The sequence below is a fragment of the Ursus americanus genome, chromosome 21 (assembly GCF_024610735.1).
Source record: "Ursus americanus isolate L20-20 chromosome 21, mUrsAme1.1.p, whole genome shotgun sequence".
Classification (NCBI taxonomy): Eukaryota; Metazoa; Chordata; class Mammalia; order Carnivora; family Ursidae; genus Ursus; species Ursus americanus.
In genome coordinates this window covers 46,525,985-46,550,274 of record NC_142147.1, presented here as the reverse complement: position 1 = coordinate 46,550,274, position 24,290 = coordinate 46,525,985, and the positions used below count along the sequence as shown (strand labels likewise).

General features: G+C 50.7%; 1 protein-coding gene across 3 annotated transcripts; it reads left to right on the top strand.

The window, feature by feature from the left end:
• Positions 1-86: 86 nt before the first annotated feature.
• On the top strand, positions 87-23,935 carry XRCC1 (X-ray repair cross complementing 1). 3 transcript variants are annotated; one of them, XM_045774252.2, is made up of 17 exons: positions 87-219; positions 591-683; positions 9,046-9,156; positions 17,690-17,848; positions 18,754-18,828; positions 18,930-19,035; positions 19,262-19,371; positions 19,447-19,558; positions 19,866-20,121; positions 20,430-20,546; positions 21,291-21,384; positions 21,551-21,653; positions 21,914-21,968; positions 22,063-22,202; positions 23,100-23,190; positions 23,529-23,604; positions 23,710-23,935. In XM_045774252.2, the coding sequence occupies exons 1-17, from the start codon at positions 169-171 to the stop codon at positions 23,821-23,823; spliced, it is 1,863 nt and encodes a 620-aa protein (XP_045630208.1). In that variant the 5' UTR covers positions 87-168; the 3' UTR covers positions 23,824-23,935. The 3 variants fall into 3 exon arrangements, with proteins under 3 accessions (XP_045630208.1, XP_045630137.1, XP_045630284.1); XM_045774181.2 differs by having other exon boundaries at positions 21,521-21,653; XM_045774328.2 differs by lacking the exon at positions 17,690-17,848 and having other exon boundaries at positions 21,521-21,653.
• Positions 23,936-24,290: the final 355 nt, after the last annotated feature.

The window sequence follows — 24,290 nt, the reverse complement described above, 5'->3', positions numbered from 1 at the left end:
GCGGCGTCGACGCGAGAGCCGGCGCGCCGCGGTTTGAAAGGCCCGAGGCCTGTGCGCTTGCGCACTTCAGCCCGCGCAGGGCGCACCATCCCCCCCCTCAACGACCCCCCCCCCCCCAACTCGGACCTTCTTTCATCCTTCGCGCCAGGCGAAGCCCGGGACGTTGACATGCCGGAGATCCGGCTCCGCCATGTGGTGTCCTGCAGTAGCCAGGACTCGGTGAGGAGCTGGCGTGGGGGGAGGTTGGAAGACGTCAGGGAATCCATGCGGGGGCACTACAGGAACTTTGGGAGCGTGAAAGGGAACTTCACGGAAGTCTGTGGCGGGTCAGGGGGTAATTCCAGGAGGCTATGAGGGAATTCTGGGAGAGATGTGGAATAGGGGAACTTCCGGTCAGGAAAGGAGGACCTGGGGAGCATCCAGGGAAAATGTTATAGGGGACTCGAGGCAGGGTGTGGTGGGATTAACGGGGAATTTTAAATCTGGGGGAGCGCAGAGGGCTCGGGAGGACTCCAGCGAATAATGTGAGAGCCGGGGACCGAGCTCTCTTCCCTGTACCCTTATTTTCCCTTTTCCACGCTTATCTCCAGACCCACTGTGCAGAAAACCTTCTCAAGGCGGACACTTACCGAAAATGGCGAGCAGCCAAGGCAGGCGAGAAGACCATCTCTGTGGTGCTCCAGGTGATCCTGCCCTCCCCCTGTCTCCTTCCTAATAGGAGTCTGGAGACTCAGGGTCCAGACACTGCTCTTGAGCCAACTGGCAGTGGGTTAAGACACTTTCCCTTCTGGACTTCAGCTTCCTTACCTGGAAAATGGGCAGTGTGATTGCTGTGCCCCTTAGCAGAGGACAAAGGTGGTCCAAGGACTAGGCCAGGATGACCATAGGAATCAATGTGTGGCCCGGGTAGGTTGCTTTTACTTTCTGGGCCTCAGTTTCCTCAGCTGGACCAGAGTGAATCATTTTCACTCTCCTGCCTTCTGAAGTCAGTGGGCTCAGGGCTGGAAGGTGTCTTGGAAGATCACGGAAACCAATCAACCCCATTTTAAAGATGGGGAAACTGAAGCAGGAGGGGGGGAGGTGTGACGTGGCCAGGCTAAGTGCCATTCTGGAATGCTTGCCAGGTTCTTCTGCGTGCTCTCACCCACTCCTCACCCCAGGGCTGTGAAGTTGGGGAGAGGCACGCAGGAAAGCGTGGTTTGACCCCAGATGGTTACAGAATTCCAAATGTTCCTGTCACGGATAAGAAACTGGTGGGAGGAGAGAGCTAAGCGTGTTTGAAGCATCTGCTCTGTGCTGGGTACTGGCCTGGATGATCTTGCTTTTCACAAACGTGGTGTGACGCAGGGGCCGTTACCACCATCAGTCAAGGCATGCTAAGACGCAAACCCACATTGGTGCTCTGAACACTTTGTCACAGCTTTGTGTTCACACACTGGCTTTCTTGAGCTTGGCCCTACTCCTTCTGAGCGGAAGGGTGTTTGGGGAGGGATGTGCGGAGCAAGGCTTACATGATTGTGTCAAACGTTTTCTCAGTCTCTCACCCAGTGGTTCCGAAATAGTTTGGGCTCACGGAGCCTTTTTAGAATTAGAGAGAAGCTGAGGATTCTCTCCCCAGGAAAAATATGCAGACCTATAAGACTTTCTGATTTTAGAAGTTTAAATATCTCCTCAGTCCCTAACAGAGTAATAATAATGAGAGCTGACATTGATTCAACGTTGCAGCTGCCAGTTATGGTTTTGAACACCTCACATTGATCAACTCATTGAATCTGTAAAAACCCCATGACCTAGAGTCTAGTATTATCTCCATTTGAGAGATGAGGAAACTGAGTACCAGGGAGGTTATGCCGCTTGTCTAAGAGCCAGTGTTTTAAACGGAGGGAGGTACAAACAAATAAATAAATATGTAAACTGAGGGAGGTACAGGTTGTTCACGATTTAGTCTTGGGACCTGGGTTCAAGTCCCCATCTCTCCCTCTTACTCGTTCTGTGACCTCAGGCACATTTTTTCATTTCTCTGAACCTGTTTTCTCACCTGTCCATTGGGAATAATGAAATCTAAGCCTAGCGTCATTGTGAAAATGTGGTGACATAATGTCTGCAAAAGTGCTGTCAATAGGCAGGTGTTTATATAAAGGGAGGGATTCATGTTTTTATTACTGGGTGATGATTCTGTTGGGCTCTCTTAGGATCAGGTGACCCCGGGAGAATCACATCCATTCTGTACCCCAGTTGCAGTGGGAGCAGAGAGACTGGAGGCAGGAGAGACACGACACGGAGATGTGGGAACCTGAGGGGCCAGAGCAAAGCACAGGGTTCTCTGGCCTGGGCGACTGAGGGAGATATTGCAGCTGTCACTGAAATGGGAAACCCAGAGAAGGGACAGCTTGAGAAGGTGATACCTTCAGTTGGGATGTCCAGGTGGGCCGTGACTTTGGGACATCTGAAGTCCAGGCGGCAGTTAACAATCGGAACCGAACCTGGATGGAGTCAGAGGTGTGGAAGTTGTCAGCACGGGGGCAGGACCTGTAGACTCAGGAGTGAATGGATTCTTATGTTCATTCGTTCACTGAGTAATTATTTATGAAGCACCTTCTATAGGTCAAGCACTGTTTTAGGTCCTGGGGCTATACAGCAGCAGAGAGCACGAGACCAAAATATGTCAGTCCTGTGGAGCTTTCATGTTAGGAGGGAAGGACTGACAAAGTAATATGTAAAGCATGTCGAGGGATGATGAGTGCTGTGGAGGAAAATTAAACCCTTAAGAGGAAAGGGGAATGCTGCAGCTAGGGGAGGAGGCACTGGCAAGAGGTTTTTCTTTATTTTTTTAAAAGATTTTATTTATTTATTTTAAGATTTTATTTTTATTTATTCGACAGAGATAGAGACAGCCAGCGAGAGAGGGAACACAAGCAGGGGGAGTGGGAGAGGAAGAAGCAGGCTCATAGTGGAGGAGCCTGATGTGGGGCTCGATCCCACAACGCCAGGATCACGCCCTGAGCCGAAGGCAGACGCTTAACTGCTGTGCCACACAGGCGCCCCTAAAAGATTTTATTTATTTATTTGAGAGAGAGCGAGTGTGCACAAGTGGGGAGAGAGGCAGGGGGAGAAGGACAAGCAGACTCTCCGCTGAGCAGGGAGCCCAACTTGGGGCTCAATCCCAGGACCCTGGGATCACAACCTGAGTCAAAGGCAGACGCTTCAACTGAGCCATCCAGGCATCCCAAGAGGTTTATCTTTTAATAGGGATCCTGGGAGGCCTCCCTGAGCAGGTGACATTAAGCACAGTGACCTCTGTAAAGATCTGGGGAGGAAACGCAGACTCTGAGGCGGCCTGGCTCCTGGCGTGCTGGAGGAACAGTAAGGAGGCCAGTGTGGGTGCAGTGGACTTAGCCAGGGGAGGGGGAGGCGGGAGATGAGCTAATGGGACAGGGGTGGAGGGCCCCCAACACGCTGAAGGCCTGAAAGTCACTGTAAGCACTTGAGCTTTTATTCTGGATGAGTCGGGAGCCACAGAAGGGCTCTGAGCGAAGGAGGACCAGAAGCAGCCTTAGCTTCTCACAGAATCCTGCTTTCTGTGTTAAGAATAAAGCACAGGGGGCAAGCGGCATCAAGGCAGCTGTTAGTTTATCCCCTGTGAGAGACACTTCGGGCAATCTGATTGCATTTGGCCATTGCCAATATGCAGGGTAACTCCAAATTCACCTAATGCTAATTCTGGTTCTTGTCAAGCGAGTGGAAGGGCAGACATTTCCGGACACCGATGCATGCGGACTAATCTGTGGCGTGTTCTGCCCTGTATTGTTTTCCTCCCAACTATGTTACGCAACATCTGGATTGCCACACAGGGTTCAACCCTCTGCTCGTGACGGCCACACACACCTTTTTTTGTTTGCGGTAGCTGACGGAGGCTCCACGGATAACCCATCAGCTGCTCCCAGGAGGGGAGTTCCAGCCTCTTGGGTAACCGCTTCTGGGCCAGAGGGCATGGCTGGGAGGAGGTCCAGGTAGCTCTGGTGCCCCGCTGACGTGCGCTCTTTAGAAGAAATGCTTAACAGCAAGGTGCCGCACGTTTTGTGGTTGTCTTTCACTGGCTTTCTAACCACTCAGTTTGCCCTCGTGGCGTTTTAAATTGTTTTTCACTTATTGAGTATGTAACAGGTGTACATCGAAGCGCACGGTTCAGTGAATCCTCACAGTCTATGTACTCCCCACCCACATCCGTGTCACAGAACAGGCCCAGGCCCCCAGGCCCCCTGCGCTCCTTCCTCTCACTGCCCCCCCGCAGGGTAGCCACCATCCTGATTTTTAGTAGCATCAATTCGTTTTGCCTCGTTTTGAATTTTATATCGATGGAAGCATGCAGTATAGACGTCTGTGGCTGCTGTCACTCAGCGTGTTGTTTGTTATTTTCATCCACATTGGTGGGTGTAGCTGTGGATGGCTTGTTCTCATTTCTGTATATACTCCATAGCTGGAGAATACCATTGCAGTTTTATACACTTTAAAAAAAAAGATTTTTTTATTTATTAGAGAGAGAGAGAAGGAGCAGGGGGAGGGGCAGAAAGAGAGGGGGAAACAGACTCTTCGCTGAGCGGGGAGCCTGACTCGGGGCTCGATCCCAGGACCCTGGGATCATGACCTGAGCCAAAGGCAGACACTTAACCGACTGAGCCACCCAGATGCCCCAGTTCTGTTAACTTTTTGAATGAGTATTGTATGTATATGGTGCAAATTTAAAAGGCACAAAAGGGTTTACACCCCCCTCTCCCCACTGGCTTCCACCCCCTCCTGCTCCCTCCATAGGCAGCCACTGTTGGCAGTTTCTCACATGGGTCACTGAACTCCTGGGTCGCTGAACACCCATAAACACGTTTCTCCCCCCTCTTCCACCAAGTACACCGTTCTCCCCCCCCGCCTTGCTTTCTTTCAAATAACAATAGATCTTGGAGATCCACTGGCACTGGGTAAAGTTCTACCTTATTCCTTTAAATGGTGCATAACCCTGCCTTTCCTGGACGTGGAACAGTTTTTTAACACAATGTCTCTCAGGAATTTTGCGAGCCTTCCCAGCCCCATTTGTTTTCCTGTTGTGAGTTATGTCTTCCTGGGAAAGGTGCACGTGAGCCTGGCCCCAATGACTGGCATCTTATGCCTGAACCCGCTCCTAACTGCGGATGCTGAACGCTCACTTTTTTTTCTAATTAGGCATGGAGCCCAATGTGGGGCTTGAAGTCACAACCCTAAGATCAAGACCTGAGCTGAGATCAAGAGTCAGATGCTTAACCAACTGAGGCCAGTCGCCCCACCTTTTTTTTTTTTTTGAGATAAAATTCACAGAACATGAAATTCACCATCTCACCCATTTAAAACATACAATTCAGTGGGTTTTGGCATCTTGACAGTGTTCTGCGGTCGCTGCCACTAATCGGAACATTTTCATAGCCCAAAGAGACCCCATCACCATTCAACAGTCACTCCATATTCCCTTGCTCCCTAAGCTGCCCCCGCAACCACTGATCCACTTTTCGTCTCTGTAGATTTGTCTATTCTGGACCTTTCACGTAAACAAGATCATACGCTATGACCTTGGTGTCTGGTTTCTCTCACCGAGCACACACTCGAGGTTCCTATGTGTTGTCACGTGTGTCAGCCTTTTCTGTCCATCACTGGATACACCGTATGATGTATATATGTCCACTCATAAATTAATGGACATTTGGGTTGTCTCCATGTGTGAACACTGTGGTCGGAAATACATTATCACAAAGAAGAAATACAAGGGAGTACATGTTTAAACTAGAAGTAGTTAATATATGCAAAAAAGGTCATTCACTCAAAATACAGATTGAGCCTTGTGCTTTGTCATGTGGGAGAGGTAAAGATGTTGACCTTTTACCTCGAGGGTTGAAATAGGGGTGTTGAGAAGGAGTGTGGAGCTGTAGGCAGGCAGGTGGATCAAATTTCTCTCCGTCACTAGCCGCGTGTGACATGTGAGCTATTTCTTGAACCTGCCTGAGCCTGTTTGCCCATCTGTAACACTGGGAGAGTAACAGACCCTTCCTTCTAAGGTAGTTGTGAGGTGAGGATTCAGTGATGCCCGACCCACAAAGAGCTTGGCCAATCATGGTAGACAGAGTCATAGCCTCTAAAAGATGTCCATGTCCTGATCCCTAGAACCTGGGAATATGTCACTTTACACGGCAGAGGGGACCCTATGGATGTGATGAAGTAAAGGATCTTGAGGTAGTGAGATTAGTTTGGGTTATCTGGGGATAGCGTCCTCACAGGGGTCCTTATAAGGGAAAGAGGGGGAGGCAGAAGAACCAGAGAAGGAGACGTGAAGAGGGAAACAGAGGCCAGAGTGATGCTGTCGCTGGCTTTGGAGGTGGAGGAACGGGCCACCAGCTGAGGAATGCATGTGGCTTCTAGAAGCTGGAAATAAGGCAAGGAAACAGATTCTCCACTAGAACCTCCAGAAGGAATGCAGCCCTGCTGACACCTCGATTGAAGCCCGGTGAGACTAAATGTCAGGCTTCCGACCCCCAGATCTGTAAGAGGTTTGTCGTTAGCCAGGGAATTTGCGGTCACCTGTTACAGCAGCAGCAGGATACGAATACCCCAGGCCCCTGGCACACGGTGAGAATCTGAAAGTGTTGGCCACGATGATTCCTTTATGACAGAAGGGGACACTGAGGCCAGTGCCTCACCAAAGCCACTTGGTCAGGAAGGGCAGAGCCCGAGTTACAGCTCAGGGGGCATTTGTTCCTTCAGCAAATGGCTACTAGGTGCTTCCCATCCATCTGTCCATCTGTCCGTCAGGAACGTACTGAAGGCCTTCTATGGACATAGTATCAGCTGACATTTATGGAGCGTTTACTCTGTGGCAGGCACTATTCAAGGGGCTTCATACGTATCCCTCATTTGAATCTTCACAACGACTCTCTGAGTTAGAAGTTGTCAGTGTCCATTTTACAGGTTAGGAAACTGAGGCACAGGGGTGCAATGAGACTCTGCTCCAGGGTCACACAGACTAAGTATGCAGAGCTGGGAAGGACTAGACACTGTGCTCAGCATTCAGGATACAGTGGGGAATGACTTAGATATTATCTCTGCCCTCTTGGAGCTTAAAAGTCTGGTGGGGGAAACAGATGCTAGACAAATGCAAATAAAAAGGGTAGTTACATAATATTAAGTAGTGATAACTGAAGAAAAATAAGAGTGGTTTAGGCAGGGGGAATGGCAGGTGCAAAGGCCCTGTGGTGGCAAGGAGCCATTCTGTTCTTGGGGCAAAAGGCTGGCATGACTGGAGGAGAGACATCAAGTGTGGCAGGAAGCTGAGAAGTCAGACTAGGACTTGTGTACCCGGGCAGCACCACACACCGTCCCAGGGTTTGGAGCTGTGGAGGCAAGGGGGAGCCCCTTCCTCAGCACCGCCTCTTTCTCCAGCGTGCCTGTGATGTGGAGGAGGAGCACGTGTGGACTCAAGCCAGCCTGCCTGGGCTCCAGGCCCAGCTCTGCCACTCACCAGCTGTGCGACCTTGGGGAAGTTACATAACCACTTCCTGCCTCCGTTCGCTTGTTCATGTGTTAAGTGGAGGTAATAATAGCCCCCGCCTGGCAGAGCCGTTGTGAGGAGAGGAGATGCACATATTAGGTGTCTAGGGCAACGTGAGCGCTTTGACGTTTGCTGCAAGTGCTCTGGTGGCTATTATTTTTGTGAGTCATCTGAGCTCCTTCCAGGCGGAGGGTTATTAGCACAGCCTGGCCATTCCACACAAAAGGAAACCATTGCTCAGAGGTTGCACGGCACCCAGGCTTGCACAGCTTGCAAATGGCAGGGTTGGATTTGAACCCAGGCTCACCTCACCCCAAGTCCAGGCTCCTTCCTCCCATGTAGGGCTGTCCCTGTTTGTGGCAGCGTGTAGGTGAAGTCTGGGCAACCTCTTGACGGCTGGTGATAGGGTTATCGGGGGCGCTGGGTGCTCCTGGGGCCGGTGGACCTTTGAGTGCTGTAATAACTTGTCATTCTGGGAGCCAAAGAGAAGAGCCCCGAACTGGAGAGCAGACTTGCATTAGCCATTCCTACTGCTTCCACCCCCACATGGCTTTCTGTGCCTTTAACTGTCAAGACCAGAATGGCAGAAGCTTCGCAGGGAGCCTCCCTCCACATCGATAGCTCTTTTGTTTCTTCAAAAAGTAATTATGGGGGCGCCTGGGTGGAAAAGCCTGGGTGGCACAGCCTTCGGCTCAGGGCGTGATCCCGGCATTATGGGATCGAGCCCCACATCAGGCTCCTCTTCTGGGAGCCTGCTTCTTCCTCTCCCACTCCCCCTGCTTGTGTTCCCTCTCTCGCTGGCTGTCTCTATCTCTGTCGAATAAATAAATAAAATGTTTTTAAAAAAAAAGTAATTATGGAGCGTTGACTAACAGTGCCTCCTGACTGACTGAGGCAGAGTGCCTACTAAAGGCTGTCAGTGTGGCCATAGTATTCATGTGCATACTCCTGGATTTGGTGATTATCCCCATTTTACAGATGAGGTTACCAAGGCTCCAAGAGATCGGCTCACAAGGCCATTTTGCTAGGCTGGGATTCAAACCCAGGAATCCGTGGTGAGCAAAACCACACCAGGCCCCCTACCCTGAGGGAGCTTCTTTGGAGTCCTGTGTGACGGGGGGGGGGGGGGGGAGAGGGGACAGATGTGCCATTTGTGTTGCATGATGATTTGAAGTTAGAACCCTGGCAGGTACTACCAAGGAGAGCTCCGTGGTGGCAGGTTCCACCCTGATCTGGCAGCGTCTGGAGGCATTCGGAAGACAAGGGTGGGGGCTTATGTATTCACCCAGAGCTCCGACCTCTGGGCCATGCCTTGTGCTACATGCGGGGGACACGGTGACACCCCTCACTCTGGTGCCTACTGTCACAGAGCTGACACTGCGAGGAGATGCGGCAGCCCAGATGGGGGTCATCCCTCTCCCGAGGTGGCACAGTGAGCCCAGGGGTAGAGCAGGCACTGACAGTGGGCTTTTCCCCTCCCATAGTTGGAGAAGGAGGAACAGATACACAGCGTGGACATCGGCAATGACGGCTCGGCCTTTGTGGAGGTGCTGGTGGGCAACTCGGCCGGAGGGGCTGGGGAGCAAGACTACGAGGTAAGCAGGGCGTTAAGATGGGCCCTATGCTGATCCCTGCCCCAGGTGCCCCCATCACCCCTTCCCCCCGGGGTCTACTGGGTGCCAGGCTGGGGTGGAGTTGAGTGACACTGATCTCTGCCCTCTGGAGGAGGAGGCACAGGGGATAAACCGCACGCCAGGGCAGAGACCCATGTTTGCATCGGGGTGGGGAGCACGAGTAACCAGACGCACTCGTTTGGTCTAAGAGGCAGCCACTGCTTGAGAGCAAAACTGCTTTTCTCTGGTCCCAGAGGTTCTCACAGATGTCCTGGCAAATTGAGATTCCGCATTGTTTGGGATGCCTCTGTTAGTCACTTTATATGCCACAAACGTTTACAAGAAGGAATGCCTTTTGCTCTATTACAGATATTTGTTTTTTTAAAAGGTTTTATTTATTTGAGAGAGAGAGAGATAGCGGGGTAGGGGGAAGGGCAGAGGGAGAGGGAGAAGCTGACTTCCCGCTGAGCAGGGAGCCTGACACAGGCTCGATCTTAGGACCCTGGGATCATGACCTGAGCTGAAGGCAGATGCTCATCTCAGGCAGAGACTGCAGTTTGTTTCTTCATTCTCTTGTGGATGGGCACCTGGGCTCTTGCCACTCTTTGACAATTATGAAGACAGCTGCTGTGAACATTTTTGTACGAGCCTCTGCACGGAGATCTCTTTGGGGTAAATACCTAAGAGTGCAGTTGCGTTGTTTTAGGGTAGATGTATGTCTTAACCTTATCAGACATTGAGTTTTCCAAAGTGATTGTACCACTATACGTTCCCTTCAGCAGAAGCTGAGCGTTCTAGTTGCTCCGTGTCCTCACCTGGCCGTGGTGTTGCCAGTCATTAAATTTCAGCCATTCGGATGGCACGTGGTGGTATTTTATTATGGCTTTAAGTTACATTTTCCTGACAAGTAATGACATTGGGTAACCTTTCACGTACTTACTAGCCATTCATTTATCTTATTTTATTAAGAGTCTATTCAGGTCTTTTGCTCGTTTTTTATTGGGTTGTTTGTTTTTTGGTCCTGGATGTTAATCATGGGTTTGTTTGTTTGTTTCTTTTTTTTTTCAGATACATGTGTTTCAGATTTTCTCCCCAGTCTGTGACTTGCCTTTTCATTACCTTAAAAAAATTTTTTTAAATTAAAGCATAATTACCATACAGTGTTATACTAATTACAGGTGTGCAATGTAATGATTCAACACTTCTTACCTCCCTCAGTGCTCATCATGGTCCGTGTACTTAACCTTTTCATTATCTTAACAGTGCCTTTTGATGGAGCTGATGAAGTCCGATCAATCAAGGGTTTTTTTTTTTTTAAGTCCCTCCCTCCCTCTCTCTTTCTCTTCCTTTCTTCTTTTCTTCTCTCTTTTCTTTTTTCTTTTCTTTTCTTTTCTTTTCTTTTCTTTTCTTTTCTTCTTCTTTCTTTCTCTTTTCTTTCTTACTGCTGAGTGCCTCTTGTGTTCTATAAGGAATATTTTCCTGTCTTGAAGTCATAATGACACTCCCTGTATTAATTTCTTATTTCTGCTAACAAATGACCACAAACTCAGTGGCCTAAAACTGTAACACAAACTTATTGTCTTACAGTTCTAGAGGTCAGAAGTCCAAAATCAGTCAAGGGGGCTAAAATCTTAGCGTTGGCAGGGCTCGGTTTCTTCTGGAGGCCCTAGGGGAGGATCCATATCCTTACCTACCACAACTTCTAGAGGCCACTGCATTTCTTGGCCTGTGGTCCCTTCCATCTTCAGAGGCAGCGATGACAATATTCTAACATTTGCTTCCATCCTCACTTCTCTGACTCTCTAGCCTCGCTCTTATAAAGACCCTTGTGATGATACTGGGCCCACCTGGATTACCCAGGCTTATCTCCCCTTCTCAAGATACTTAATCACATCTGCCAAGTCCCTTTCGCTATATTCACAGGTGTCATGGAGTAGCACATGGAGCTCTTTGGGGTGCCGTGATTCTGCCTACCGCCATCTTCTGTGTTTTCTTCTAGAAGGTTTATAATTTTAGATTTTACATTTAGATCTCTGATACATCTCAAATGAATTTTTGTATATTGTGTGAAGTAGAGGACAAGGTCCTTTTTTTCCTGTTTTTTTTTTTTTTTAAATGTTTGTTGAAAATACTCTAAAAAAAGATTTTCCTGGGGTTCTGGCTGGTTCAGTCGGTGGAGCATGCAGCTCTTGATCTCAGGGTTGTAGGTTCAAGCCCCATGTTGGGTAGAGATTACTTAAAAATAAAATCTAAAAAAAAAAAGATTTTCCTTTTTCCACTGAATTGTTTTGGCTCTTTTATTGCAAATTAATTGATCATATACGTGTAGGTTTATTTCTGTACTCTCTATTCTGTTTCATTGATATGTATGTTTATTTTTGTGCCAATACCACACTGTCTTAATAGTAAACATTGAAATCAGATTGTGTTGGACTTCCAGCTTTGGTCTTCAAGAGTCTCTTGACTCTTTTATTTCCATGTGAATTATACAACAAGCTTGTCAATAACTTCATTTATTCCAGACTTACAGAAAAGTTGCAAAAGTAGTACAAAGGATTCCCTTATAATCTTCACTCAGATTCCCCAAATGTTAACACATGGGGACGTATTTTTTACTGAACTAAAAGTAAGTTGCATATGTGATTTTGCCTTATCCCTGTTCGCTACAGCGGCTATTTCCTAAAAAGAGAGACATTCTCCTACTTAACCTCAGGACAGTCAATCAAAAATAGGAAACTGACCTTGATGTGGTCCTATGTCATCTGATGTCAGACCTTATTCAGCTTTTCTGCATTATCCCAATAATGTTCTTTTTTTTTTTTTTTTAAAGATTTTATTTATTTATTTGACAGAGATAGACAGCCAGCGAGAGAGGGAACACAAGCAGGGGGAGTGGGAGAGGAAGAAGCAGGCTCATAGCGGAGGAGCCTGATGTGGGGCTCGACCCCGGAACGCCGGGATCACGCCCTGAGCCGAAGGCAGACGCTTTAACCGCTGTGCCACCCAGGCGCCCCTATCCCAATAATGTTCTTAATAGCAAAAGAAAATTCAGAATCATGCATTGCATTGATTTGTCATGTCTGCTTGGTTTCCTTTCCCTGGGAACAGTTCTTGTGACTTTCTCGGTATTCTATGCCATTGACGTTTTGGAAGAGTAGAGGTCAGTGACTTTGTAAAATATAACTCGTTGTACAAAATGTCTGATGTTTCCCGGTGATTTCATTTAGGCTCTACGTACGTTTGGCCGGAACACCACAGAAGTGGCGCTGTGTTCCTCTCGGTGCGTCAGATCACGGAGCACATGCTCCTGGCTTGCTGTATTACTGATGGTGCTAACTGGGGTCGTTTTGTGAAGGTGGTGAGGGCCGGGCTCGTTCACTGTAAAATTACTGTTTTGTCCTTTGTAATGAGTAAGTATGGCGGGGAAATACTTTGAGGCTCTATAAATCTCGTTACTCCACAAACCTGTATGCACTAGTTTTAGCATCCGTTACTGATTCTTGCCTAAGTTGTTGGTGCTATTTGAGTGACATATTTTTTAAAATATTTATTTATTTATTTATTTGGGGTGGTGAGGAAGAGGGAGAGAGTATCTCAAGTAGACTCCACACTGGGCAGGGAGCTAGACGCGGGGCTCAATCTCCCGACCCTGAGATCACAACCTAAGCTGAAAACCAAGCGTCAGACGGCTGAACCAGCTGCCCCACCCAGGCGCTCCTGAATGATATTTTTTTAAAAAATTTCATTACCCAGTTGTTGATAGCATAATAAAAATAAAATTGATATTTATATATCGACCTTGTATCTCGTGATCTTGCTAAATTTAGTTATTCCCTTGGGATTTTTTTTTTTTTTACATAGACAATCACACTGTATGTGAATAAAGACAGTTTTCTTTCTTTCTAATCTTTATGCTTCTTTTTTTCTTTTTCTCATTTTATCACACTGATTAGTATCTCTAATACAGTGTCGAATAGAGGTGGTGAGGGCAGACATCCTTGTCTTGTTCCTGATCTTACTGGCAAAGTAGTGAGTCTTCACCATGAAATCCAATGTCAGCTGGAGACTTGTTTATAGATGTGTGTTGTCAGGTTGAGGACGTTCTTCTCTAGACTACTTCATTGAGAGCTTTTTTCATGAACGTGTGTGGAATTTTAAGTGCTTTTTCTGATCTGTGAGGTGCATTTTCACAAATAGGTTTTCCTTTGGCAAACATTCTCATTCTCAAGGTTATATAAGTTGTGAAAAGGTAAACTGAAGTACATGAAATCTTGAAGGGTTTATTTGGGCAAACAATTCAAATCAGGAGCCCGAACTGAAAATGATTAGGGGTGCTCTGTGGGCAGGCTAGGGCAGAGGTTTTTATAGAGGAGATGCCGAAGCAAACCAAAGACATGATTTGATTGGCTAGAGTTTAAACAGTTGCCTCGTTTGGGAAAGTCTAGTTATTTGGCTGTTAGAATAGTGGTTCTTGAATTTCATTTTCTCAGACTTGAGAAATTTAGTTGGCTGTTTCTGATTCGTTGTGTTTGCATTTCATTTTCTGACTCTGGCTTAGACTTAGGTCTGTTTACAGAGGCTCCCCAAGCACTTGAGTCACCCAGTCTTTAGAGTCACCCAGTCCCTGAAACCCTACTTGTTAACTGTTTTAACAAAGTCAGCAGTTTTGGGGACTATTAAAAAAAGTTCTTTGGTTTTGGCAGATTTGGATCAAAATTCTATTTATAACGATGAAAACTGAGTAAGTACATTTTTAGTTAAAGTTTTATCATATCTTTATAGGTGAATGTTTATTATTTGCCCTTTTATCTGTCTAGCAAGGTGGAATGGGTAGTTGGGCTTTATCTTTTCAAATTTTGAAAACGCCGATGTCCAGAAGTCTCCTACTCTTCCAAGAATTTTAATTAAACTTCTGCTAGAGTCCTGCATTTTTATTATAACTTCTAACCAAGACTGAATTAAAGACTCTGGGGGGGGGCACCTCGGTGGCTCAGTCAGTTAAGCATCTGCCTTCGGCTCAGGTCATGATCCCAGGGTCCTGGCATTGAGCCCTGCACAGGCAGGGAGTCTGCTTCTCCCTCTCCTGCTCATGCTCTCTCTCTCTCTTTCTCTCAGATAAATACATAAAACCTTAAAAAAAAAAAAAAGCCTCTAGGACTTGTGATATTTGGCTTCCACCCAGAGAGCAGATAGGGCTATAAGAGTCCAGAAAGAAAAAGAAATTGAAGGGCAGAGCAGGGCTGGTCCACATTGCTGTTGCCTGTACAAATCAATCGTAAGGCACCTCGTGTAATAACTAATACCATTTCCTACAAAATCAACCTGTTCTTTTCTTCCCCCTCCAAATTCTACAAGGGAGATACATACACTTTCGAGGTTAACATGGTCTAGAGAATAAAGGTTTAGCCCTAGAACCTTAAATACAGCGTCAGATAATAGAAGTCTGATAACTAGAGTTGTTTTCTCTTTACAACGAGTGGGAAGAGCAAGGACATCTACCTGGCGGTATGGGTAGCAGCTGCCAGCCACAGTTCCCACAGTTCGTGTTGCCCCTTCATTGTCATCGTTGGATGATCAATTTAGCTCCCCTGTCAGCTCAAAATCAGGCCTTTTATAAACAAGGCCAGGGAAACGGCTTTCCTTCTGTAGAACTGTCTTTGTCTTTGTTGTTTCCTCTTCTTAATCAGAGCTGAGTACAAAGAGGCCGATAGTTAGATTCAATGTTTTTCTCAGCAAAAGGCTTTGTTTTCTGATTTCACCAAAGTTCTCAGCATGTCTATGAGAAGACACTAAGTAAAACAGACTATAACCAACTCAAATTGGCTCACTGCCTAGGAATGTTTATTGTTTCCTTGGGAGGGAAGTCTAGCATTAGGCAGACCCAGAGTTGATCTGACAGTTGGGGTGCTTGGTTGGCACCTCTTGATTCTTTGGACTTGTCCGCACGGTTACAAGATCATTGCTGCTGCTCCATCCATCACTGAGTAGCGCCCAAAACAGGGCTTGGAGGAAGTGGAATGGCAGGAGTTCAGTGGCTCTCTTCCATCCTATTTCTTGGTAATGAGGAAGGAAGATCTTTCCCAGAAGCCCCCAGCAGCCTTCCTCTTACCATCACATTGGCCAACTGGGTCATGTGCCCGACCTGGACCAGCCACTGGCAGAGGGAGTTGGACTGCTTGAACCAATCATGGTTAATCCCTTCGTGTTGGGCACACAGCCCTTCTACTCTTTTTCAAAACTGCCAGGTCCATTTGATTCTCATTTATCTCCTTATCATACTGTCAGGATCTCCATTTATTTCTTTAAACTATTAAATATACTTACTTTTATATTGTGTGTTTGGGAATTTCAATGCCTGCAGCCTTTGTGAGTGTGAGTCTGCCATTTGTGGTTTCTGTTGCTTGTTTCCATATGCCTCATGGTTGTGTGTGTGTGTGTGTGTGTGTGTGTGTGTGTGTGTTAACTTCTGTTCTTTGGGAATGTGTCTGTGGGAGATCTCTGAGGACTTGGTTTGAAGTACATTCCTCCAAAGAGGATCTGCCAGTGTCAGGTGATCTTGTGTACCTGGGTCTGCTGTAGGAAAGACGTTAGGGTTTAAAGCCGACAGCCAAGAAAGGATTCTTGAGACGTCTTTGGTGCAAAATGGTGGTTTTATTAAAGCATGGGGAACAGGACCCGTGGGCAGAAAGAGCTGCACTCAGGTCCTGAGGAGTGGCCCATTATATACTTTCAAGTTGGGAAGGGGTTAGGGATAGCGTAAGCTTCCCAGGTATTTTGGAAACAAGGTTTCCAGGACCCTGAGGGGGCTAGCTATTGTTAAGAAAAAGTCATTTATTACTGTTTAGAAAAACGCAGTCATGAGACTCTTTGGATGTAGGTCGGTCATATGCTTGGAGGATGACTGCCAACATGTGTCTTGGGGTGGGTAGAGACAAAGGAAGTTTCCAAGGGATTTTTTATGTAAAGTAGACTTATTGGATCCTGGGGGTCAGGCTAAGATTGCCTTTTGCCCTTAGCAAAGTATTAACATCGAGGCAGCTCCTACAGGAAGGTCCCTCTGCCTGTCTCAAGGACTTGTCAGTGGGCTGCAGGTAGTAAGGAAATTTAATAATTTTTCTTCGCCTTTGTGACATCAGGACCACTTAATGTCTCAGCTTGGGTTTTTCTATGCAAACAGCTCATACGAATTTTTTGCTCCAAATCCTTGAGGGTACACACTTGTGTTTAGGATTCCTCCAGAGAGCAGTTTTCATTTTTTCTCTGTTGTGCTCCAGAGCGAAGGCCTCCTACTGACTCCACAAGGCACGGTTTCCCCTAATTTACTCACGGAGGGTTTTGCCCTGTGAGGAGGCTCAGCTCCATGTGAGTTGGTGATGGTCTCTGAGGAGCTACTCTTTTTACTTGCCTGGAGCCCAGGCTTTGTCTTCTGTCCCCTCCACCCCGCCCCTGCCCCCCATTAAAATTACGTTCTCAGCCCCTTAGGCAAACACCAAGCTCCGTGCCACCCGCCCTATCAGTCAGGGTCTCGCCCAGAGACTGAAACCACACCAGTTATTGTAACAGAGTTTAACATAAAGAATTAGCAACTACGTATTGAACCCAGGAGGCAAGAAGACTAAGGTGTGGTAAAGAAGTAATGAGGGGAGCAGCCGCCACCCCCAGGGTTGGGGGAACAAAAGGACATGGTCGGAATTACTGAAATGTTGATGTTTAGAAGCTTGGAAGTGGGGTTCCACAGAGCTGAAACTCAGACCCCGAGGGAAGCAGGCGCCGGAATCCCAGAGAGGGGCCGGATGACGCCAGCTCTGCAGGTGTTAAAACGCTGCAGCCACATTCCCCTGCTGCCCTCGGGTGCAGGTGTGCAGAAGCAGGAGCTCCCCAGGGTGATGCTCACAGGAGCTGCAAGAAGTGGGGAGCACGGTGGTCCTCCCTGCTCTTGCCTCTCAGCCTCTCTGTAGCGCCCCCTACTGGCAGGGCCCGAGAATGAGCAGCTGGAGAGGCAGCCATGCCCCCCCCCCCCACCACCAGTGTCCCAGCCCTGAGCCCCAAGAGAATCACTTATGACTGGTGCAGCTCTCCCAGCCCTCTGGATTCCCTCTGGATTCCGCTCTCATGTCTGGCCTCCACAATACTTCCTCCGCTTTCCATGAACTCAGCCGCATATTTCCAAAAGGTTTTTGAACATTATGCCAGTCATTGTGATTATTCTCCGCTGGGAGGGTTCTTTAAAGCTGTATGGCGGGCTCTGGGGCTAGACAGAGAAGACCCTGTGAAAGAATTTGGGGGAGGTTCCTTTAGACCTGGAAGTGAAGGGATGCCTTTGGGGCCTGTGTCAGGGAGGAACTCACCGGAAGCCCAGAAGCAAGGGAAGAGAGAGGAGTTGAGGCATCTGGAGGTGCAGGCTGGATCTGGCCACTCCCTATGTCCTACTCAGGCCCCTGCTTTCTTCCCAGCCTGTGGGAGGTGTCATTTAAGTCAGCCAGCCCTGGTTCTCCTTTGATGTTCCTTCTCCCAGGTCCTGCTGGTCACTTCATCTTTTATGTCCCCTTCCGAGAGCCGCAGTGGCTCAAACCCCAATCGTGTTCGCATTTTTGGGCCTGACAAGTTGGTCCGGGCAGCGGCAGAGAAGCGCTGGGACCGCGTCAAAATTGTTTGCAGCCAGCCCTACAGCAAGGTACCTGGGGTGGGAGCTGGGTCCTCAGTCCTGGGCAAGGAGAGAGGTGAGGGGCCAGCGTTCAGTCCCAGAGGGCTGGGAAGATGGGGCAGCTGGTCTCCCCAGGGGATTAGGAGGAGGCTGGTTGCCAGAGGTCTCTGAAGTGGGTTTGTCATCCTTCCCGTAGGTGATTCCCTAGAGGATGTCTGGGAAGGGCAAACTACAGGATCTCAGAGGGGAATGGGAGAAAGGGGCAGCTGACTTGGCAAAGGAGTAGTCCAGCAGTTACCATCGTGGAATCTGGAGTCAGACGCTAGGTCCACCACTTAGCTGTGTGACCTTGGGCAAGTGACTTAACCTTTCCGGCCTCAGTTTCCCGATCCTCATAGGGTTGCTGTGAGGTAGGGATGCTAAACTGTAGTGACAGTGAGACTCAAGTGTGTCATGACACCACCCAGTGGAAGTAGACTTCTTACCCGGGGACCTGTCTTGGGGGGGTGTTTGGCTGGTCATCCAGGGACCCACGCTCCTTGAGCTTATGGCTCTGTGTCCAGCTGGCAGAGTGGGAAAGAGCCTGGAGCATTTCTGTGTTTCAGAAGTGGCACACAGTGCTCCCTCCCATTCTGTGGTCAGGAATTCGGGCATGCGGGAGAGGATTTGCTCGGACCCGCAGCAGCCTCTGCCACTTGCCGTAAAGCTAACGGAACTGATGCACATGAAGAGAGGGCTTCAGTTGAGCCCAGCCCAGAGTTAGGGCTCGCTAGCAGGTTGATGTTATTATCGTCATCATTGTCCTCTGGGCACCTCCCTAGACATGTGTGTCCATAAGAGGGAAAGAGCCAGAAGGTGGTCTCCCCAAGTGAAAGGGGCTTGGGGCCAGGCCTCTGTCCTTGGCCAGACTTCCTGACCCCACCCTCCGTTCCCAGGACTCCCCCTATGGCCTGAGTTTTATACGGTTTCACAGCCCCCCAGACAAAGAGGAGGCAGAGGCTTCACCCCAGGTAAGCACTGCCCGCCAACCCCCACCCCCCGAGCCTTCTCCCTCCCACTTCGCCCCCACCTGCCAACAGCCACTCACTGTGCTGACCTTGTGAGACCTTAGAAGGTGACGAAGCTTGGCCAGTTCCGCGTGAAGGAGGAGGATGAGGGTGCCAGCTCCCTGAGACCTGGGGCCCTCTTCTTCAGCCGGATTAATAAGACCCCCCCAGGTGAGCATGGAAGCTTGAGTCCTCAGTGAGTCCAGGGTTGGAACCTGAAAGTGGGTGTGAGGGAGGAGGAGCCTAGGGACTCCTGGGTTGGAGGGAGGAGGCGGCTGGGGGCCTGAACTCCTGGATCATTACTGGGCTTTGGGACCAACACTCTGTCCCCTGGGTAGGAGCAGAAGGGTCTCAGGGCCCAGCCCTCTCACCCCGGCTCTACTTTCTCCCTTGGTAGCCGCAGCCAGTGATCCGGCAGGACCCAGCTATGCAGCTGCTACCCTGCAGGCCTCTAGTGCCGCCTCTTCAGCCTCTCCGGTCTCCAGGGCAGTAGGCGGCAGCTCCAAGGTGAGATTGTCAGGCCCTGGTGGGGTGGAGAGGGCAGAGAGAGGCTAGAGGCCTCAACTCGTCCCAATCCCTCAGCCTCAAGAGTCCCCCAAAGGGAAGAGAAAGTTGGATTTGAACCAAGAAGAAAGGAAGACGCCCAGCAAACCATCAGCCCAGTCCTCACCACCTGCCATCAAGAGACCCAAATGTGAGTGCTGACTTCCTTGTTCTCGTAGGGGCCTGTGCTTTTCTGTCCTGGGAGAGGAGGGGCTGGGGGCCTGGACCCTGGGTCTGAGGGAGGAGGGGCTGGAGGCCTGGACTCCTTCCTGGGTCTGAGGGAGGAGGGACTGGGGGGCTGGACTCCTTCCTGGGTCTGAGGGAGGAGGGGCTGGGGGGCTGGACTCCTTCCTGGGTATGAGGGAGAAGGGGCTGGGGGCCTGGACTCCTGGGTCTGAGGAAGGAGGAGCTGGGTTTAGTCCCCGTAGTACTGAGTGAATCCACCTTTGGCTTCCCAGTGCCAGCTCCCACCCGCATCCCAGCCACCACCCCAGTCTCTGCCCCAGCACGAGGCACAGTGCCAGGAAAGACCCGAGAAGGCACTGAACCCAGGGGACCCCGAGCTGGCCCGCAGGAGCTGGGGAAGATCCTTCAAGGTGTGGTGGTGGTGCTGAGTGGCTTCCAGAACCCCTTCCGCTCAGAGCTCCGAGACAAGGCCCTGGAGCTGGGGGCCAAATATCGGCCAGACTGGACTCCAGACAGCACCCACCTCATGTAGGCCTGTACCCTCCTCCCTACCTTGCTCCCCGCTGCTTCTCTGTCTCCCTTTGCCTCCTCTATCTTGCTTCCTCTCTCTCCCTGTCTACTCCTCTGTCTCTGTCTCTTCAGTTCTCTGTATCCTTTGCCTCTTTTTCTGATTCCTACATCTTTCCCTTGGTCTCCTAATGTCTTTTCTGTTTCTCTCATATCCATCTCTTTCTCTCTGACTCATCTCCCTTTCTTCCCCCTCCCCATCTCTCTTTCCCTTTCCCCGCTCAGACCACACCTGACTGACCACACCCTTCCTTCTGCTCCCTCACCAGCTGTGCCTTTGCCAACACCCCCAAGTACAGTCAGGTCCTAGGTCTCGGAGGCCGCATTGTGCGGAAAGAGTGGGTGCTGGACTGTCACCGAATGCGGCGTCGGCTGCCCTCACGGAGGTGAGGCCACCTGCATTCATGGGCTGCACACACGCATGCGTGCGACCCTGCCCCGTGTCCCCATGCTGGGCAGTGCCAGGGACTGGGAGAGAAATCAGACTGGGGCCTGCCGAGGGCTCCCCAGCGTCAGCAGGCTCCTGGGAGGAGGAGCAGGGGCTGCAGGGCTGCTGAGGAGGAGGGAGGACTTGGCCCGGGTGTCGGGGCTCCGTGAAGTCTGCTTGGGGAGAACGAGAAGCATGGCAGGCTGGAGAAACTGCACGCACGAGGCACATGTGCCCGGCATATGCGAAATCCCATGTACGTGTGCGACGTTCTTGTTATGATAGAGCTAGGGGACCCCTTCTCCTGGCGTGTCAGCCACTTATGGAATCACGAATGTACTGGCAAGGTCTTTAACAATGTATTTGCTTCTGAGAATTTTCCCTTAACTGGTAGGTATTCTCCTAGTGAGAAACTGCCTTTGATTCTCGAAGGGCAACATTATTTCTGATTTTTTTTTTTTCCTTTCTGAAATGGGGCATTTCTTTCCCAAGAGGGCGGGGAAACCAGGGAGTGCCCAGGTCTCTGTTGTGCGTGGCTGCCATGCCTGACGGCTTCGGTGGGGCCCTTCCAGAGCTGGAAGCCAGGGCATCCTGAGGGATTAGTAAATGCCAGTTGCTGTGGCTTCCTGAGCACCCAACCCCTGCCCCATCTCCCCTGGAGGACACGCTGTGCTGTTCGTCTGAGGCTGGATTCCTCCCCTAGGTACCTCATGGCAGGGCCAGGCTCCAGCAGTGAGGATGAAGGCAGCTCTCATAGCGGCGGCAGCGGGGATGAAGCCCCCAAGCTTCCCCAAAAGGTCCTGTGCCCCCTGCCCTGGTGTGGGGGAGGGTGCAGCGGGAGGAGGACATGGGTCCGTCGTGGCCCCCAGACTCTCCATTCCTGCCTTCTGTAAGAACACACGCTCACACCCATGCTGCTCCCTGGCTCCTCAGCGCCCCCAGACCAAAACCAAGCCCCCTCAGGCAGCAGGACCCAGCTCACCTCAGAGACCCAAAATGCCAGAAGAGACCAAACCAGCCTCACCAGGGCCCCAGGAAGATACCGACACTGACGGGGAGCATTCAGGTCAGAGCCTGAGGGTCTGGGCCTGGACTCCTGGGTCTGAGGGAGAAGAAGGCTGGAAACCCAGACTGCTGCATCTAAGGGAGGTGGGGCTGGATCCCAGACAGTGGATCTGGGGGAGGGAAGGCGGAGGGTCCCAGATAACTGGATCTGGAGGGCAGCTGAGGTTGGGGGTTGGCATGCCTGCATCTGTGCTTGGGTGAAAGACTGGGAGGGAGGGTTACCAAGCATGTGCCTTGCATTGACCAAGCTTCCACTTGCAGAAGAACAGGGCAATGGGGCAGAAGACTCTGGGGATACCGAGGATGAGCTGAGAAGGTAAGGTGGGGCTCGGGGGTCGAGGTGGCCCCAGGCTTGGGTGGAGGGGGATCTGGTCTGCATGTTCTTCCCCCACCCCTGTTGGCTCTCTCAGGGTGGCCGAGCAGAGGGAGCAAAAGCAGCCCCCTGACCAGGGGGAGAATGGCGAGGACCCGTATGCAGGATCCACAGATGAGAACACAGACAACGAGGGTCCCCCAGAGTCTCCTGACCTGCCAGTTCCCGAGCTCCCAGGTAGGAAATCCTTCCCTGCCTCCTGAAGTGGGATTTGTCACTTCTCAGCCATGACTCCCCCCCAGGCAGCCCTCGGATCGAGGCTGCTCTCCATGACTTGTGACTTGTCTCCCCACCACCTTCCCCCGTACTCCCTGCCTCTGCTGCCTTCTTGTTGCCTTAGAAAACAGGCATCCTCTCATGCCTTCTCTCTGTTCCCCCTCCTGACTTCGTACTGTGACCACCTCCATCACAGCGCAGTGCTGAGCGTGACCCCCTTTGGCCTTCCACTCAAGTGCGAAAGGCACCTCCCTCACCTGCCCCCCAGGTTCGGTTTTGTCGGGGTGGGAGGTCACCCAGGCACCCAGATGACGTGGGCACTGATCTCTGTTGGGACCTAGTTGGTGATGGCATTGCTATTTGTCACCCCAACATGAATGCAGGGGGCATGGGATGGGGGCACGGGTCAGAGTCTTGGCCAGAAGAGCATGGAGAGAGAAGCTGGGCAGCGAGGTCTGAACAGAGTTGAGGGTCAGTGGCGATTAGAAGAGGCCGTTTCTATCTGGTTCCTTGTGGGTAATGGGCAGGAAAGTACTTTGATCCTCCAAAGCCCCAAAAGTGGCATCAGCAGTGGCATCAGCAACTTGATGGTTTGGAGAACCATGTTAAAATGGACCAAAGAAAAGAGCTGTCCTGAAGGTCAGAGCCCAAGACACCTAGCTCCCAGAAAGGTTCTGATGGACCTGGCTGAGAAGCACCGTTTGTCCTGGACGTCTCTGTCAGGGTTGCATGAACACCCCTCCCCAGCCGCTGCACTGGCCTCTTTCCTGTCTTGCCTCCAAGTGTTCTGTGGCTCCTGGCTGGGGCTTCGAAACTCTGGGGGCCTCACACTTGGCTCCTCCACCATCTCCCCTGCAGACTTCTTCCAGGGCAAACACTTCTTCCTGTACGGAGAGTTCCCCGGAGACGAGCGGCGGAAGCTCAGCCGCTATGTCACAGCCTTCAATGGGTCAGTGTGCAGGGGTGGGGGCGAGGGTAGGAGGGGGTGGTGCTAGCTTGTGGGAAGGAAAGCGATCTGGAGACGGAGGTGGGGCACGCCCTGCAGGATGGGCACAGGCCCTGCTCGCTCTGCTCGGCCTCCCTGGACGTGTAGCTTTTCCTCTCTTCATCTTCTCTAAAAGAGGCTCTGAAAGGAGTAGCAGCAGTGGGAGCCCTCGGTATTGTGGCTATGGCCAGGCTGGCATAGGGGAGAATAACGGGGGCCCACAGGTAGCTTTGGAGAATGGTTGGGGACCAGGATGTCCAGAGAGGGGACACCGATTCTCTGCTTCTCTCCTCTCCTGCCAGGGAGCTTGAGGACTACATGAGCGACCGGGTCCAGTTTGTGATCACAGCACAGGAGTGGGACCCCAGTTTTGAGGAGGTGAGTTCCAGAAGGGCAGGGAAAGGGACACCCAACCCACCCTTGCGTCACCTCCATCCTCTCCTCACTCACATGTTCCCATATGCACCCTGCTCTGCCTTGCAGGCCCTGATGGACAACCCCTCCTTGGTGTTCGTCCGCCCCCGATGGATCTACAGTTGCAACGAGAAGCAGAAGTTACTTCCCCACCAGCTTTATGGGGTGGTGCCCCAGGCCTAAAGTATGTGCTTGCACGCGTATGCATGCGTGCGCACACACACGCACACGCATACACACGCACACGCACACACACACACACAAGATGAGCTTAATAAAGGTGACCTGGTTTGGAGCAGCTGCCCCTCTTACTCGGAAATCTCCTGATCCTCCTCGAGGCTCCCAGCTTTCTGTCATATGTTTGGTTTTTGCTTCCCTTCTGAGGGTCAGGTGTCTTGGCTGCCTCAAGACCCCTGTCATGGGGTCCTGGGAAGGATGAGGGGCTCTCCATCAAGGGTTTGGTAGGGAAAGAGCTCTTTGTTACTTTTTCCTGGCCACTTACCCCTGTGGTGGCAGGTGGCAGGGAATTGGGGTTCTAGCCCTCTGAGCCCATTGCTGGGTGGTGTTTATCCCTCTGTGGGTCCTGGGCTGGAGGCCTGGATGCTCATGAAGTCCATGTCCGTTCGCCTGGGCCACGTGTACCTCCCTTT

Bases quoted from the DNA above. Each gene is read 5' to 3' on its own strand.
- XRCC1 (XM_045774181.2), top strand. From the start codon at position 169: ATGCCGGAGATCCGGCTCCGCCATGTGGTGTCCTGCAGTAGCCAGGAC. The intron at 19,036-19,261 runs GTGAGCATGGAA...CTCCCTTGGTAG, and splicing joins GATTAATAAGACCCCCCCAG to CCGCAGCCAGTGATCCGGCA. The intron at 19,559-19,865 runs GTGAGTGCTGAC...TTGGCTTCCCAG, and splicing joins TGCCATCAAGAGACCCAAAT to TGCCAGCTCCCACCCGCATC.